This window comes from Cyrtonyx montezumae, unplaced genomic scaffold, assembly GCF_038088225.1.
Source record: "Cyrtonyx montezumae isolate F1298 unplaced genomic scaffold, pur_monq_1.0 scaffold_2, whole genome shotgun sequence".
Lineage (NCBI taxonomy): Eukaryota > Metazoa > Chordata > Aves > Galliformes > Odontophoridae > Cyrtonyx > Cyrtonyx montezumae.
The window spans coordinates 50992219-51010496 of record NW_027071936.1 but is presented as its reverse complement, the minus strand read 5'-3'; the positions used below and the strand labels follow the sequence as shown (position 1 = coordinate 51010496).

At 37.0% G+C, this 18278-nt stretch overlaps 1 protein-coding gene across 3 annotated transcripts in view; it reads left to right on the top strand.

Moving 5' to 3' along the window:
* The window catches only part of STIM2 (stromal interaction molecule 2), a 60928-nt gene extending 43112 nt beyond the window's left edge, over positions 1 to 17816 (top strand). The window contains exons 3-12 of one of the 3 annotated variants that reach the window (XM_065735691.1): positions 5536 to 5647; positions 6249 to 6364; positions 8198 to 8375; positions 9269 to 9446; positions 9974 to 10141; positions 10325 to 10425; positions 10650 to 10888; positions 14086 to 14287; positions 14564 to 14712; positions 15094 to 15228. In XM_065735691.1, coding sequence (XP_065591763.1) covers positions 5536 to 5647; positions 6249 to 6364; positions 8198 to 8375; positions 9269 to 9446; positions 9974 to 10141; positions 10325 to 10425; positions 10650 to 10888; positions 14086 to 14287; positions 14564 to 14712; positions 15094 to 15131 — 1481 coding nt within the window. In that variant the 3' untranslated portion in view covers positions 15132 to 15228. Of the gene's footprint in view, positions 1 to 5535; positions 5648 to 6248; positions 6365 to 8197; positions 8376 to 9268; positions 9447 to 9973; positions 10142 to 10324; positions 10426 to 10649; positions 10889 to 14085; positions 14288 to 14563; positions 14713 to 15093 lie in introns of all 3 variants that reach the window. The other 2 variants (XM_065735693.1, XM_065735694.1) reach the window with 2 other exon arrangements.
* The last annotated feature ends 462 nt before the right edge of the window (positions 17817 to 18278 follow it).

The window sequence follows — 18278 nt, the reverse complement described above, 5'->3', positions numbered from 1 at the left end:
GTAGGCTATTGTTGCTCTACTGCCAGAGAGTTTTGGTGAGTCCTTAGTACAAAACAATTTAGCTTAGTTGATGATACTGATTATTTAAATATTTTAATCTCGTAATCTTAAGCCACTAGAGACACAAAATTCTTTCCAAAGGAGTGGCTAAGAACTAGCATAGCTTGCTTTGAGCATAGAAAACACTGATTTGTTGAAAGCCTAGTGATTTCTATTAGTGCTGGTCTGTCCTTTGTGCTTATATGCTTTTTTCCTTATGGTTCCTATGTGTTATGGTATTTGGCTGTCTTTTTAACTAATCATCAATTACACAGCATTGCCCCATGGGTCTTGATTTTTGTAGCAAAACACAACTATGCTGGTCAAACCTGGAGTTAATGAGTTGTTTACTTTTATTGGATTAATTGTAAATCCTGTAGAAAGCTAGTTTCTACAAACTGCTTTTTGCCATTATGGTTTATTTGATGATTAGTCTGCAGTGAGTGCATCCTGTACACTGTGGACTGTTCTGTAATATAAAAAGCCTTCTTCCCTGTTCTGTATTTTTTTCTTCGTGCTTTCTCTGTTGAAATAAAGTAACCTGAAGTCTGGTACTTTCTTTATTAGAGGAAAAGATTTTTTTTTTGAAGGCTTTATTTGTATATTCACCTGTGAAATATTACCTCATATTAAAACAGGTGTTGTTGCAGCAGCTGGGGCTAAACTGCGTGCCATGAAGATGTTGTGGTTGCCTTGAACTTTCTAGTTCGTTTACTGTCTCAGGTTTTAAATACCGGAGGCTGGAAACGTGTGTTGAGGGCTTGGCTAAGGCTGGGTTATATAAGGCTGCATGCCATTTGGGGCAGGAGGGTACAGTACTGCACACGGGCATTCTGCACAAGGGAGAATTAACCTCCTACTGCTAGTGCTACACTGTTGGAAAGACAGGGTCACCATTTTCTTAAATTAAGAACAGTAAAAACTGGTTGTACAATATTTCACATAATGCAGCTGCTGAAGGTCCTGCTATGGTAAAAACCTTGGATTCCTTCCACATGTTTGATATGGAATCATTTTTTTTGCCTGTATTGTTTTTTTCATTGCTTGATTAGCATGTTTTCATCTTTCCCTACACAACTGACACAACTGTCATTAGCTATTCATTGTGAAGTATTGCTTTAGTTTGCATTCTGACCTCTGTAAAGTGTTGGAGGCCCTTAAGAGTACTGGGACCAATACTGTAGTGTTTTACTTTACAACTGCTGCACTGAAACTGTAAAGCTGTAGCACTGTTTATTTTTATAAAAACACCAAAATAGGTATCTGAAGAACAGCTGAAGCAAGTCTAGAGACTGAGTGCTGCATTGGGGTGTAAACACTATGGCTTTTACACCTGCCTGCCCAAGGCATGTTGCTGACATGCTGTCTCTCAAGATAGCTACTTGTAGAAATAGGTATGACAGGGAAGGTTACTATGATTACTCTTTAATGCCGTGTGCATTTAACTTAAGGTAGTTGTTGCTACTTCTCTATCTGCTATCTACTGTATTCTTTCTGGGTGATGAAAATAAGGAAAAGTCACTCCCTCTGCATGCTTGGAGCTGTCACATTCTAATGGGCAGTACTAATGGAGGTGAACTGCAGCTGCCTCCTTGACTTTGAGTGCACTCATGTTGTCAGTTCTCTTGTATCATGTTTCTGCTGTTGCTGTTGCTGCTTCTGCCAAATGAAGGCCAATTTACTTCTCACTACTGTACGCTGTTGAGGGATAAATATATATGCTGGTTGTAAGGTCTGATTGGAGACAAGTCAGGCAATCCTTCTGACCGATATATACTGTATGGAAGACATAAAAAGAAAGCTTGATGTAAATTGGTTTTCCAGGGCTCCACCATGGTGCTTCAGGAAAGGGAGGTTGGGGTTCCACCTGGAAAAGATAGGGACATGCAGGCCTAGCATTAGAATATCTACTTCTGCACAAGTGATTATAAACAGACATACAACAATTTCAATAGATAAGTAGGATAAAGTTTTGGGTTGAATACCTGTTGTGCAGCATCATTTTGGAATCTGGAGTAAGTTGCCTGATGTGAAAGTTGGCTATATAGAATGGCAGCTTAAATTGCAGTTTTTGTATTATGCTCTCAGTATTAATACTCTTAAACAATACAAATACGTAGAGGAATTTCTTTTTAAGTTGAAGGAAGCTTCTGTGGGGCTAAGAGGAAGCTTCAAGGACATATCTATTATGGAATGCTTGTTTCTGGTTTCCCAGGGAGCCTGTTGGTCTGCTCTCACCCCCTAATCTTCTCTCTAATAGAAAAGCTGTTTTCTGTTGGTTTTAAATAAAGCAGAGATGAAAAAGTAACTAACTATTGCATAGAAAGTAAAAGGTCAAAATCTGACAATTTTTTAAAAAAAAAGTGTACTTCGAAAGCGGTTTCTAAATGCAGAAACTGAGCTTTATCTGGAATGCAAGTGTACTTTTTTTTTAGAGTCTACATGTTATCTCAGTCTGATCAGAAGTTTGGGTGTGATGGTAGTACCTTGCACTAAGTAAGGCAGCTAGTTTGTTTTTTGTGATGTTAAGGAGAGAGAGGATGTAATAGAAGGTTTTGTTATTTTTCATTTGTTTTTATATTTATGCACTTGTAAAAGCTGAATCATTTCTTTCCTGTGTGCTGAAAATATTGTCCTCTGTCAGATTTGGAGTTGCATTTTTTTCTGCACAATTTTTTTCTAAAAGTATCTTATTTTTTACGCTGTTACTATTTATTTACAGAGGAATTTGATTCCTGCTAACACCTCTCTAAACATGAGTTAGTTTTCGTGTATGTTTTCTTGAGGTTAAGCTCACTATATAAAACTTCCTAATTTCATTGTTCAATCCATTTATTGTTAATTTTTTTTGTTAATGTCTCCAGTCTCCTTTTTCCTCTGCTGTATGGCACCATTCAGTACTTCAGATTTGAAAGCAACATACGTGTTCATGTCCATTTTTCCAGCTGCAGATTATTACTTTCACTCCTTAGTTAGTTGCACATCGTCTTTCACAGCCACGCTTGTTTGCCGTTGGATCAGTTAATCAGATAATCACTTCTTACTTGCTTCTGAGTAAGTGATGTGCTGACAGCTCCCGTAGGGAATTAGGAGCTTGTTCTGCAGTTAAATTTTTAGCTGTCATAACAGAGGTTGAGTGAGGGGGGACATAACCAGTTAAGGATCAAGAAAAACAGTTTGACATCTTTCCTTCACATCTAATATGAAAATGTTTGTACTTAGCTAATGCCTGGTCTGTACTTGGATGCAAAAATTTATAAAGATGGAAAGACTGTCAGGTTTAGGACTTAGCCAGACCTAATATATGATATTGTATAGTTTTGATTTGCTCTAGGTCACATTCTTACTGACATCTGGATCAGCCCCCATGGAATCTTTGTTGTCTTCTTATTCTTTATAGTCTCTCTTTTTATTAAGAGACTGACCCTTAGAACTACTCTAACATTTCTCTTGTACCTCTGGAAAGCTCTTGACTCCTCTGGGGGAGACTTTTCTCACAGCTTTTTTTTTTTATGGGGGCAAACAATCTTTGACTTAATGAAAAGGGCTGTTTATTGGAATCTGGAGAAGTAAATTGCAGGTATGTACAATTTAGTCGTTTGTCTAAATCACAAGACCTGAGCTTAACTGCATTTCCTTTAATGTTGATTGGGTAGTGTTTATAGTGGAGTTGGCCATTTCTAAGATGTTTTTTTTATGGGCATGAGAAATGTGATGTGCTTAAAAATAAAAATAAATCAGGTATTTCCTAAATGCGAGGATTCTTGTCAATCTAATGATAAAATGATGTGAAATAAAAATTCCGATAGACCTGAACAGGCATGAAACTTCCAGGCTTTCACAGTGTGATTTACAGTCTTCTAGTCAGACAGCTAATTTGCCATGGGTATCTATAGAACTGAAACAGGCATTCTGACTACTCTTCATTCTAATTCAGTATGTTGGCGTTGGAGGTCAAAAGAGGAAATATTTATTAAAAGGAGAAATGTTTGTTCCTTACAGCTTTGTTTCTCCAAACAACCCTGAATTTCTTGTGGACAGATTCAGAATGTGAAATCCCAGAATAAGAGTTGACTCCCTGTACTGATTATACTTAGAGTTAGAGAGGAGTCATTTAAATACCCACGTGAGTGTAACTGTTAATAGCAGCTACAGCTTCCTGTTAACCAAAAAAAGGGTGAGAAGATCACAGCAAGTACAAGTTTTCATTTCAGTTCAGAGCAGATAGACTTTGCTGCTTCATGAGTATTCTGTACTAAGGGAGGTATCTGATATAGTGATGAAAAGTATTGGGTTTTTTTCCTATTTATAACTAACTGACTTGTTTTGGGAACTTTCTTCAATGTTCTGTGAAGGAGACATCATACCTTTTTGTATCTCCAATAGAGTCAAAGTGTCTTACTCTACTATAAACAATTTCAATGTTTGTATTTCTTCCATAAGAAGTTTAAAATTACCTTTTTTTTTTTTAGTTAAAAACAAGAAAAATTTTATTTTGACAGTTTGATTGCAAAATACTTTGGGGAGAAGTGAAACTTCCTAATTTTTTCCTTTTATAAACTCAGTGAATTGTTGCTTCCAGAACTGCATATTCTGTACTATCAGCGGTGAAGTCTCTGGTGTGTAGTAGCTATTTCAGGTGACTTTTTCTGTCTAATCAAAACAGTGCACTTGCTTTGAATTGGTTTGTGAATGTAGTATTTCTAGGATGCAGTTAAGGACAATCTTGGATGATCTTAACTAACCTTTTGAGATGCTTAGAATGACCTGTGAATCTGATCCTTTCATGCTAAAGAAACAGTTAATCTTTGCGATACAGAAATGATCTGTTTGCAAATAGTTGAATTATATTTTAGAGTATTACGACAAAATGGAGTCTGAAGGTCAACACCTGGAGAACAGGTTTGGTGCAAAAGCAGGGGAGGAAATGGGATGAAACAGTTGCCTTTTGAATTTGTCAGTGTGAAGCTCTAAGCTGTGGCAGCTGGACTGTGATGGCCAGAGATGTGTTTTGGGGGTGTTAAAATCTATGGATAGTATTTCTAGTATTTTTTTACTTAGAGATTTATCGGTATGACAGGTTATGTATACTCCTGCTGTTATATAGTTGAGATTTTTGGATTAATTTAAACATTTTTCTTAGTATCAATACTATTGCATCTAATTTGGAATTCTTGGACTTCTGAAGGAGTTCACGTGTTTTGCTGTTTCATATCCTATTGTCTGAGTATTTTTTTCACCTTTTGTAGTTAATTTGCACAAGCCTCTATGAAGATGAGAGCAGGTTGCTGAGAGGGATTTTGATACACTGACTTAAATTTTTGCTACAGCACTTGCTGTAACATTGGTTGATGTGAGGGTTAACTTGTGTGCAGTTCTTCTTAGCTAAACTCTCACGTTCATTGTAACTTGATTTTTCTACTGGTTGTCTGTAATGTCTTGATACTGGTTGTTTTTTTTTTTTTGCTAAAATTAATAAAATCCTTTTTCTCTCAGTTCATAACTGGACTCAAGAGGACACTCTTCAATGGCTGTCAGAATTTGTTGAACTGCCCCAGTATGAAAAGAATTTTAGGGAGAGCAATGTCAATGGAACAACACTTCCCAGGTGAACATTTCTTGTGAATTAGCTTCAAATGATTTACTGTAGGCTGCTGATTTAGTTAGTATGTGGGAACAACTATGTGAACCTGAAATCTAAGTAGGTATGGTCAAATATAAGAAGTGCTGTGGTGTTTCCGAAGGCTAAATGATGTTTTTCTGTTCGAGTAATTCCAGATATAATATCCTTCCTGCTGCTCCTTTCATCTTAGTTTTATCTCTTCCTGTTGAATGTTTTATCAATAACTATGTAATTATTTTTCTTTTGTGCAAATTTGAATGTATTGCATGGGTGTATATCAGAACTATCTGCAGAACCCCTTTTTTTGTGCATAATTACTAAATTGAGTATTGTGTATATTTTGATGAGTCACAAGTTTATAGATAAATCATTGCTTTTAGCTGTGCCAGATGGATTAACTTCATGAATATTCCAGAAAGGGTAGTGTTAAGATTTGATTCTTCCATTATATTGTATCACTTACTCTAGTTGCATGACCATAATCCATATAGCTGGAAAATTCTGTACAGTGTAGGTGCATTTTTGTCACTAAGTGGTTTGTGTATAGCTTGTTAAAGTAAGTAATGTCGTGTTTTATCTTTTACAGGATAGCTGTAAATGAACATGCTTTCATGATCTCTCACCTGAAAATAATTGACCGGAGCCATAGACAGAAACTTCAGCTTAAAGCCTTGGATGTTGTTTTATTTGGACCTCTTACACGTTAGTATTTTTTTCCATAACTTTTTATTGTGTAAATTAAACAGCAAGGACTTCCAGTGACATTTGATGCTGTAGGTAGGATGGCTTTATTTTTATTGTGGGTATACTGATTGACTGTTGGCATGCACTATAGAACTGGACAATTAAAAAATTTTAAAAATTTAAAAAATTAAACAATTGTCAGGATGATGGATTTAGGGCAAAGGCCCACATGTGTTCAAGACTATATAGAAATTATAATGCATTTCCTCTAGACTGCATGTTGGCTTTTGTGATGTAGTAAGTGCCTTTAAATATTTTTGAATGTGCTTTCTAGATTTCTAGCAAACATTGTTTACCTCCAGTGCAAGCTGGGATGCTGATATGGGTGGGCATGATTCCTTAACCCCATAAAGAAGGAATAAGGGAGATGGTGGTCATTCAAATCTGATGTTAGTGTCTTTTGTGCAGACTTAAGTTGAAGTGCACTTGAGTATAATTTTGCGGTTCTGCATCTGACTCGAGTGGCTCATGCAAACTTTGTCTTCAAGTTTGGTTTACATGCTTGCGTGTACAGTTATAGGTCAGTTTTTCTTCTATGCATATTGAGTGTCCCTTTAGTTAGCCTTTTAGGGAGCTTGATAATCAGTTAAGGGACTGTTGAATGACAGATCAGATCTGAGCTAGGGATATGCAGGTAGAAAAGCATTTGTATTACGCCTTTAATGCTTACTGCTCTGTTGTAGCAGTCTTGAAACACTTAGTTCGGTTGCTTAGCTGTGGAAATACTGAAAATGTTTTTTCTGTTCTCTGAAGCAGCTAAGTTGCTCATGAAACTACTTAGCCCTAAAATGAATACTGTTCTTTTACAGGGCTTTACTTCAGCTAGTAAGCCGTGAAGCATTTGCCTCTGTACCTGCTGTTATTTTAGACAGTAGCACATCTAAAGGGATTTTTTGACATCAAAGTTTATCATCTAACCCTCATTCCACAGAATGCTTCTCTTCATGTTGTGCTACTGGAGAAACTTGAATAAGGCTCTGGTTTTTGCCTGAAATCTGAAGAGAGGGAAAGAGCAGACAAAGGCTAAAAAATCAAAATGTTTGCTTTTAACCAAAGGAATGAAGTACTTAAAAGTGATGTTGGCAAAGCATGGTGCTTCTGCTGCCTGATACATATATTGGAGTGGTTTAATCAAGTGTTTTGTTTGGGGAAACAAGCTGCTATTCGTGTGGATAGAATGTGTTTTTAAAAGTTTGTTTTATAAAAATTCAGGTACTATAGAAGTACTGAGTAATATATGTGTATCTTCAATGTAATGCTTTGACAACTGAAGTTTTGCTTTTAAAAAGTGCTGCTATTAGCTGCTTGTCTTATAAAGATCTATTTTATTTTGCAGTTACCCCTTTAACTCAGTATAGGGTAATTCAGAGAGCACAGACTGAGGAGAACATCAAATATGACTTAAAGTTCTTAGGAACCTGGTAAAGTGTGATTGGGAAGGCTCTCAACTGTTTTAAATAAAGCTATAGACTACATAATGTAAAAATACAACAAACTTTCTTTAGTATAATATATGTCTTAGTATAGACTAAGTAGATTTTATTACAGTACAGTTTCTTATGTGTATGGTAAATGCTCTGGAATTCACTTGAACAGCAGTTATTGGAGGTAACTTAAAGTATGAAATGAGTTGGGATTCTGTTTAATGTGAGGCTGAAGCCTGACACAACCTACCTTATGCAGGAAGGAAGAAACACCACAGCAATGCATACACACACAAGAAAACATTAACTTATTAATGTGATTTCTATACTTGTGAAGTAGCTAATGAGCATGTCATTCTGTGTACAGGTCCCCCCCACAACTGGATGAAGGATTTTGTATTAACAGTATCCATAGTTATTGGTTTTGGAGGCTGCTGGTTTGCATATACACAGAACAGAACCTCAAAAGAACACATCACAAAAATGATGAAGGACTTAGAAAGTCTTCAGACAGCAGAACAAAGTCTTCTTGACTTGCAGGAAAGGTATAAAAACAAAAGTGAAGTTAATGTTGTCCTTGATTTTGTTTTGAGGTAAAGTTTAAATGTAGACCACTTATACTCACAAAAGAAACTTGCCTTAAGCTTCCTTTGGATTTTGTTTCTTTTTTTTTTTTTTTATATAATGAGAACTAATATCAGTGCTGATGGGGTTTTGGGTTGATATTCTCCCTGAGCATTTGAGATTGTGGACTTGAAAGTTAAGATGTGAGTAGAGAATAGGGGTTCAATCTTTATTTACTGATTTAGGTATTTTCATATAATTAGTTAACTTTGGAATCTATATTTTTCTAATGTACATTGAAATGAGATCACAGAAGTAGGTTTCATTTTAGCTCTTAAAACTGAATTAAACCCTGAGTGATTATTTTATATTGCTTATTTGAATGTTATGCAAGTTGTAAGGTTTCTTTTGATATGTTTGTAACTCAGTTTTCTTAGAAAATTGATACTTTGATCTTTCTATCTTTAATGAAGACTCAACTAAAAGTTGATGTGCTTTGTCTGACACTGTGAACATCTCATTATAATGCTGCAGATTCACGCAGCTTGTTCAGTTTTTATTGTCGCAGAATGGCTGAGGTGGTGAGGGATCCCTGGAGGCTGTCCAGTCCAACTCAGAGCAGGTTGCCCAGGACCACGTCGAGGTGGCTTTTGAAGATCTCCAAGGAAGGAGACTCCACAGCCTCCCTGGCAATCTTGTGCCAGTCCTTGCTTACCTGCTCAGCACAGGCATTCTTCCTGGTGTTCAGAGGGAGTCTTCTGTTTCAATTTATGTCCACTATTCTTGCGGTATTGGACACGTTTTCTTCTCCAGAGGGTGCTGATTTCTAACAAACATGCTATGTATTTTCTCGTTTTTTCTGTTAATTCTGAAGGCTTGAGAAGGCACAGGAAGAGAATAGAAATGTAGCTGTGGAAAAACAAAATCTGGAGCGCAAAATGATGGATGAGATCAATGATGCCAAACGAGAGGCTCATCGCCTGAGGGAGTTGAGGGAGGGAGCTGAATGTGAGCTCAGCAGGCTCAAATACGCAGAGGAAGAGCTGGTGCAGGTATCTGCAAAATGTTGATATTTTAATGCAGACTTAAATTTGGTCCTTTCTTTATTAGAGCTTTAGGAGTGTTTAAAGCAGTCTTTCTCTGATGCTAGATTTGAATGGAGTCTAAAAGTACTTAAAGTAAAAGTGTGTCAATCATTATTATATTTTCAGGAGTGTTTAACTACCTGTAAGCTTATGGTCTTAGGAGCTTGTGTAACTAGATTTCTGGATCAGAATTACAAGTTTTACTGCCTTGTTATCAGATGGGAACTAGTTGCTTTGTCTTGTTTTTCTTAGTAGTAGCAAGTCAGAAGTATGTTGTGGGCCAGTGCAGTAGGAGGTATAACATTCAGAGCAGCCCTTGTATATGAAACATTTCTGAAATTATACTTCCTGAGAGGGAGTGGCACTTACCAAAGATTTGTAATGCCATAATATGTTGTTGTGGGGTTAAAAAGGTGTTTGTATTTCACATTTTTTTTCTGCTGTCAGTTCTGATGATACTCTTGGTGATGCTTCCGTTTCTTTTTGATTGTTAGGTGCGCATGGCTTTAAAAAAGGCTGAGAAGGAATTTGAGCTGAGAAGCAATTGGTCTGTTCCTGAAGCTTTGCAGAAGTGGCTTCAGTTAACACATGAAGTTGAAGTACAATATTACAATATCAAAAGACAGCATGCTGAAATGCAATTAACAATCGCCAAAGATGAGGTAATCACTTCACTGTTTTGTAAAGACCAATATTTTGCTAAATAAATTTAATGTTAAATATGAGTTACTCAGGTAAGTGTGTGGATTTCTCTTCTGCTTTGAGCTGATTTATGCTATTCATCTATTTTGCATATATTTTGCTGTATGGATTAAGTACGTAATTTGTGTATTTCTGATTTTTAGGCAGAAAAGATAAAAAAGAAGAGAAGCACCGTGTTTGGAACATTACATGTTGCACACAGCTCTTCACTGGATGAAGTGGACCATAAAATCCTTGAAGCCAAGTAAGACTAATACCAGAATGTGTGGTTTTCTTTGCCTTGGAGAGAGAATAATTGTGAATTTCTGGTCAATTGAATTTGGGCTGTGGTACTTAGCATTTTTGCATTTTCTTGTTAATGGATTAAAATACTCTGGAAATATTTGGACAGTCTTAATGGACCTTGAAGTATGCCAGAGTGACTGTTGCTTTGTCGTTAAAATAATTTCAATGTGTGATTTTCTTCAGGAAAGCACTGTCTGAGTTGACAACCTGCTTGCGGGAGCGTCTTTATCGATGGCAACAGATTGAGAAGATTTGTGGTTTTCAAATAGCGCACAATTCTGGGCTACCAAGCTTGACCTCCTCTCTCTACTCTGATCACAGCTGGGTAGTTATGCCCCGAGTTTCCATTCCTCCTTATCCAATTGCAGGGGGAGTTGATGACTTAGATGAAGATACTCCTCCAATAGTTTCACAGTTTCACGGTAAGTGTTAAGCTCAGTAAAAGAGGAAGGGGAGAAGTTTTGGAGGGATAGGGTTTTAAAGTCAAGTGACAGGGAAGTACTAAAAAATAGAGTTGGAACGATGTCAGAAGAAAGAAAATTCTTGGTAAATTTTTCAGATGTCTTTCGAGGCTTGCATAAACTGTAAATGGAGTTTTATAATAAATAAAGAAAAAGCCTTTATTCCCTCTCACTGTTGGGTGCTGGTGACCACAGGGTGCAAATCCAGCTAAGATTTTGAAAGTCTGCTTGTCTTACTTAAATTGCAACTTAAACAAAACATTATAATCCATAATGCTGAATTTCTTAGTTTACCTGTTTTTTCAGGTGATAGGGATGGAGTTTGCCTAGGGTCCCTTCAGCTCCTGGGAAGTTCTTACCCTTTGTTTGAGAGGCAGTGTTTTTCAGTGCCTGGAAGTGCCTGTTGTTGTTCAAGAGAGAATGTTTATGCTGAGATGCATTGAGTTGTTTGTGTGTGAAGCGCAGAGGCCAAATGCTGGAGGGAGGGAGATCCAGCCTTGGCAGTTAAACTATGATTAAAATAATGTACACTGGGGATTCAGACCACCCTGATATCTTGAGTCATTATGTCAACACAAGAGCCTGTTTCATGGATGTTGTGATTATCTAGGCTCTGGAGGCAAGTCAAAAAGATGAGTTCCCATGTAGCTGTTCAAGAAGCATCAAGCTAAGAATTAAGTAGGGATGAAACTTTCATCATATGTGTATGTTTTTCTTCCAGGGCTGGAATTCTCTGAAGAAATTAGGATTAGTGTTTTATAGCTGCATAATGGGGCTAGTTGCCACTTAGCTGGTTTCAATCCATACGCTTTGGGCACGCTTTCCTTCTGATCTGATCAACCTTCTTGCATGTATTCTGCAGGCCTCTTTGAAAACCCTTGCAGCGCTATTTCTTCTGTAAGATCTTCTAAAGAATACTGTCTCTATAATCTTTATCATGAGGACTTTTTGATTTAAACCTCATGAACAAATTCCTTCAGTGACCCATGTGAGTGCAGTAACATGACAAAAAAACTTTACATGTGCTTTCTGAGTTTTGGTAAGGAAGTGATTTTAAAGTTTGTACTCAGTGAAAATTAAACAGTAAAAAAACCAAAACAAAACACAGTCTCAGTGTTTGAAATGCTTCGGGAGCAGGGTTAAATTTATTTCCATCATTTAAACAAAAATAACAAATGCACACTAAAAGACAGAAGCAAAATGTCTGATAAAAGGCCATGTGTAGACAGGTCAGTTACAAGCAAAGCTGTTTCAGTGTCTGACCCTAAACTGAGCTTACTGGTCTGGGCTCATTACCTGGCCTCAGCATCATTTTTAACAGATGTCGTCTTAAGATCTGCTTTATCAATTGAGAGCTGAAGAACAGAAGAAGGTTAAGGAAATATTTGATTGAGAATGGAACAAAGTCCTTAGAAGAAAGAGAGAGTGAAAATTCCAATTTTCCATTGGCTGATCAGGGTTCTGCTAGTTTTTTGATGTAATGTTTCATTTGTACTTGAAAACTCTAGATTTTAAATTGTCATATCTTCATCCTTCATAATCCTTTGTGTATGCACCTACCAGGAAACAAAATACTTGTAATTCCTCTGTGATGGTTCAGTCTTGGTTTTTACACCACCAAACCAAATGGCATCTGATTTACCTGGATACATTGTATGTGTTTCCTGAATGGGTTCTGTATTGTTTCACAACAAAAACTTTCAAGTTTTTGTTTCTTAGAAATATCTTTGTAGTGACAAAACCCTGTCTTTGAGCCATCAGTACCCGCATTTCAGGTCAGTAGGAAATTCCTCCAAGTGAAATCAAAAGTTTGAGTTACATGACATCTGTTATGTTCGAATTTGAAAGCAGTTCTTTATCACTCAGCCCTGTAGATCTCAAAGTCTGAGCGCTGGTGAAGGTGCAGCTGTTTGTTGTTTTGTGAAAGCTGAGACTTCCTGTACTTGAAAACAGGAACTGAACCTTTTCTGAGACTACAGGAAGGGAAACTCTAATCTAGCTGTTGATTTTAATTCATAGGGTGGTGACTCCCTGGAACAGGTTGCCCAGAGAGGCTGTGGATACCCCGTCCCTGGAGGAATTCAAGGCAGGGCTGGATGTGGCTCTGGGCTGCCTGCTCTAGTGATTGGCGGCCCTGCCAATGGCAGGGAGATTTAAACTTTATGATCTTTGATTTCCTTTTCAATCCAGGCAATTCTATGACTCTAAACTTGTGTATCAAGAAAATGATGCATTTTGTTAGGGCTGGGCATCCTTGTTTATTAAGAAAAATAATACTCAAATCTGTGGTGTACTGAATTAGTAATCTTGAACACCAGGAAGAGTCTTATCTAAGCAGAGTGGTGTGTTCTGTGGAATGGTTTGAAGAGGCATGTGAGGCTGATGGCAGTTTGCCTGAAAGTAGGTTCGTAGCTTCTTTCCATAAAAGCATTGCTGCCCAAACAATTTCTGAAAGAGAAATGGGATGAGGAAGATATTAATTTGTCCATTCATATTTGATACTTGAATGGTCAATTCTTGTGTCACTGTCTCCACCCATTAATATTTTTTCCTGAAATTCAAAATTTTGATAGTAAAATAAATTGTTCTCAGATCGAAAAAATCCTAGAGCATGAAGTGAGGCTTAATTATATATTTAATAACTTTTTATATAAATGGAATATGATAAAGTAGTCTTCTGTGTCTAATGATAATTCTCATCTAATGCTGTATAATTCAGTTGGCTGTTTGGCTAGATACACTTACCTTGCAAAACTTTCACATATTCTTTAAGCTTAAAATCACCACACAAGTAAAATGCAGGAAACTGCCTAACATACTAATTTTAGCGCTGCTGTTCTTGCTCTATAAGGGTTTGGGAGTCTTGCTCTCTAGACAGGGTAGTGAGCCCATGGTGCACGCAGTCATTAGTATTTGGCAGGCACAAAACTGCTGCAGTTGTATCTTAGCTGCTTCATCCAACTGTGGAATGTATAAGGTGATGTCAGTCTGTCTTCTCCCTAAACAATTGAGCAATGTCCTTGAAATAATTGGGCAATGTTGAAGTTGCTTAAGAATCACTGTGGCTGAAGCAAACACCTATTATTTAGTCTTCAGAGTAGATATTATTAACATCAATGTCACTCGGGGGATTTTGGTTTGCTTTTTCTTTGCCTCAGGGTCCATTGTAAAACCTCCAAGCACACTGGCAAGAAGCAGTAGCTTGTGTCGATCAAGACGCAATGTTGTGCCATCATCTCCACAGTCTCAGCATGCTTTGCACTCCCCTGACCCTGACATCCTTTCTGTGTCGAGCTGTCCAGCTCTTTATCGAACTGAAGAGGAGGAGGAAGCCATTTACTTCTCTGCTGATAAACAATGGTACGGAGACTAGCAAACAGCACTTGGAAATCTGATAGGATTATTTGAGACTGTCAGTTTAGAATTAGAGATTGAACCAAGTCAAAAATTAAAGTAATCTGTAGGATAATATAAATAATAGAGTTCACAGGGAGCAGAGAGAGTGTTCTTATCTGGTATGAATATGTAAATAGCTAGTATGTCATATACAGTTAAGTAATGTTACAATCCAGGGTGCACTGAACTAACCCTGATTCTCCATTACAATATGTTACTGGCTTTTACATCTGAAACTAGGATCAAAAGCAATGTCAGCTACTGGGCGAAGAGAAGATGGATGGTAACACAATTCTTACAGCATGTTGAGCGTGTACCTACTCTTGTTACATGGCCTCATAGGAAAAGGTTAAATTCCTTTTGGAAGGAGCAAATGAGCTTGTTGAAAGGTAGGGACACTTGTCCTGAAGAAACTTCTTGTATATGATAGACTTAAATCTCCTCCTTTCATTTCATAACTTTTCTTGACTTCACGTGCCAGAAAGATAGTTTTTGTTCTTTGAAGTGAGATACAAATGATTGATTCTGAGCAGATTCTGCTGCTCAAAACAATTTCAGAAGTTAACTAACTTAAGTTTAGGTAATGAAATGATATAATTCAAGTTGTAAGTTAAAATGTCTGACTTAATGTTTTCTTTTTTTTTAATTAACTACTAGGGAGAAGTGGGGGGTGCTTTTAGATTAACGTTATTAATTCTGAATTTATTTCCTTTAAATCCTGCCATGCAATTAAAGTTTCATTGTTTTCTCTTCTTTTTGCTCTGACTCAGGGAAGTACAGGAAGCAGGTTCGGAATGTGACTCGTTAAATTCATCCATTGGAAGGAAGCAGTCTCCTCCGTCTAGTCTTGAGATGTACCAGGCACTTTCTCCTCAGAAAGTATCCCGGGAAGAACTCTCACTTGAGGAATCGTCTACAGGAGATTCTTCTTCTCTAACTGCAGATATATCTAGGGGCTCTCCTGACTGTGTAGGCATGGCAGAAACTAAAAGCATGATTTTTAGCCCTGCAAGCAAAGTTTATAACGGAATTCTGGAGAAGTCCTGCAGCATGAACCAGCTTTCAAGTGGAATCCCAGTTGTGAAGCCTCGGCACACCTCATGCTCTTCAGCCAGCAGTGATAGTAAACCCAGCCACGAAGCTTGTTCTGTCCCTAGGATAAGTAGCATCCCACAGGACCTGTACCAAAATGGTGAAAAAAACAAAAAGCCATCAAAAATAAAAAGCCTCTTTAAGAAGAAGTGTAAGTGAGGTGGGCAGAAGAAATCTGTAGTAACATAAGAACTCTTTTTTTAAATCTTTAGGAATGTAATTCCATCTGAGCATTCCATTCTCGAATGGAATGTTCTCTAGGTCAATTCTATTTAACTGACGCTCTTGTCAAACATCATGCCAGCTGTCAATGAGAAATCATTAAAAATTTCAGACAGTTTACATTCATTTCTGCCTATTTATTTCTTTTTTTTCCCCTTCTGTTCATTCATAAACCCTTTTTAAGCCACTTTGGACTTAAAAGCTTTAATGAACTAGTAAGCCTTCCTGGGCTTGCCAATGTTTATTGTTTACTGGAGCATCTTCCTATCTTTCCATAGAGCTAGGACGCTTACCAACTGGACTTCAAGAAAAATAAAAAAAAGTAGAATTAATTGAATTGCACTACTGTTTTACAGACTGGAAAATCTCTCTGCAAGTGAAACTGAAAGACTTATATTTGACTGAGAAGATGAAACTTTTCACTTTTAGATTTTTGGGGTTTTTAAGTAGAACCTAGGATTTCTAATTGACTTGATTTCTGGAAATGGAAATGCTATGCTTTTACTATGGAAAGCTTTGTTAATGCATTTATTATTAGAATGGTTCAAGTCCTGCTGTAAAGATAACGTTTTTCCCAGGACTGTCACTGTGATTTTACTTCACTGCAGGCTGTATGATAAATTTATATCAATGTGTGTAATTTAACAAGAGAAGAAGCTCTTGATTCCTTATGCAAGTGATTGGTATGAAACTTGACTGGGGACTGAAAATGTTCACCCTCTTAAAATGAGGAGGGGATTAGTAGCTTTTGTTTACAGACTGACAGACAATGGGAATCTGGTTTGTGAAAGTTTGTACTGTGGCGAAGATAATAAATTGGAAACATTATTGTGCTTTGGGAATGTTCCAATTTTAGCTGATGCTTGTTTCAGACATATTTCAAAGTTCTGTTTATTCAAAGCTCTTGTAGGCTACATTGCTTATGCTTACTGCTGTGTATAAGTTATTGTTATATTTTTTGGATTAGCTATCAATGTCTTAATGTCCTCCTTTTGTAAGATTTCATACACTTTATTTTTGTATAGTTTGAAGATTTAGCTGTTCAGACATGTCTGAAGTAAATGGTATAATTTTATAACGCATACTGTTATACTAACTCATAATTTTAGATAAAAAGGTGAGACTCGACGTGCTTCAGAAAGAGTTTTTGTTGAGTTTTTATATGGAGAGATGAAATTACTACGAGGTAGCAAGGAAGCCTGTTTAGGGCAACAGTAGCTAATTGTCAGAAACCTTTTTTTTATATGGTAGGTGACAACAAATGTACTGCTTGAGTAACAGTGCCTTTTATTCAGTGTCTGAAAATGTTAATACTGAGCAGGAATTTATTTTGAGGTACATTCCAAAGAAATGTTTCTTGCTCTAGTGAACACAAGCAATTTATCCAGCGATCACTGAATTGTTTCAGCTCTTCCATGGGGGTATGCTAGTTGCCTCAGTAACAGGTGCCACTGCCAGCGTGCAGCCTGTGATAGGGGGCTCATTCCTCACCAATATGTTCATGCTGTACTGTATAGAAGAATTCACTGACTGCCTAAGTTTTTTTGCTAGTAAGGAGCCTTTAAACAAAACCTGTAGCTAATTGAAATTAAATGATATGTGTTTCTTTTCTGTAATTTTCTATTTAGGTTCCATTGTACATAAATTATGTTTCTGGCAGTTCTGTCCTTAGTAAGTAGTGGTGATGTCAACAGAAGCATTTAACAATGGGTAGTGAAATGGTTTGAAGATGGGATGGGGATGTTTAAGTACCTTAAAGGTCCTGGAACACTGATTAATTCTTTAAGAGAAGAGAAAGAATATGGAGTTTGTTGTCTGTCAAGGAATGATTGAATATCATCCATACCAAAAGCTTAGGGGAAATAAAATATCTGTATAGTTTGGAGAAAAGGAAAATTGGTGGAATAGAAAATAATGGAATTATATTGTTCAATGATAATTCAGAGGACAGAGCAGTTATGACAAACAATGAAAACAATTATAAGGAGCAGTGATGTCCTTGAACTAAGATTGCTTGCTCTGTCCATGTTAGACTGTATTAAAGCAGCTATGTAGGAAGACTTTTGCCAGAGTGAACCACCTCAATGCTGGGGCTTCAGAGTAATAGTTAAAAGCCTTACGATGTACTTGAAAAATGTGAAAAGGGAAAATGCATAAAATTAAGGAACTTTTTTTTGCCTCCAATACAACATTAAAAAAAAAGTACTACTGGAAAATTTTCAATTTTTGTCTGCACTTGAGAAGGCTATAGCAATAATTGAGTTTTAATTAAGATTTGGGGCTGGATAGTAAACGTTGTACTGTGAAGTTTGAGGAATTAGTTCTACCATTACCAAAGGAGATGAAGGAGATTTTTTTATATTAGAGTGTAAATATTTACACATGGAAAAAAGTCTGGTATGGGGGAGTGGAAGGGTGTTTTCTAATGACACACTAATAGGGCTTGTAAGGGACCTCTGGAGATATAGTCCAACTCCTTGCTAAGACAGTCTCCCTAGAGAACTTGCATCAAAGTCATGAGAGCTCAAATACTGAAAAGCCAGATCAAGTTTCCTGTAGTATGTGTAACTGAAAAGTAAAACAGGCAGTGGTAGATTCTTAAATGACTGTGACTTTCTAAAACCTATTATCTGTCTTAAAG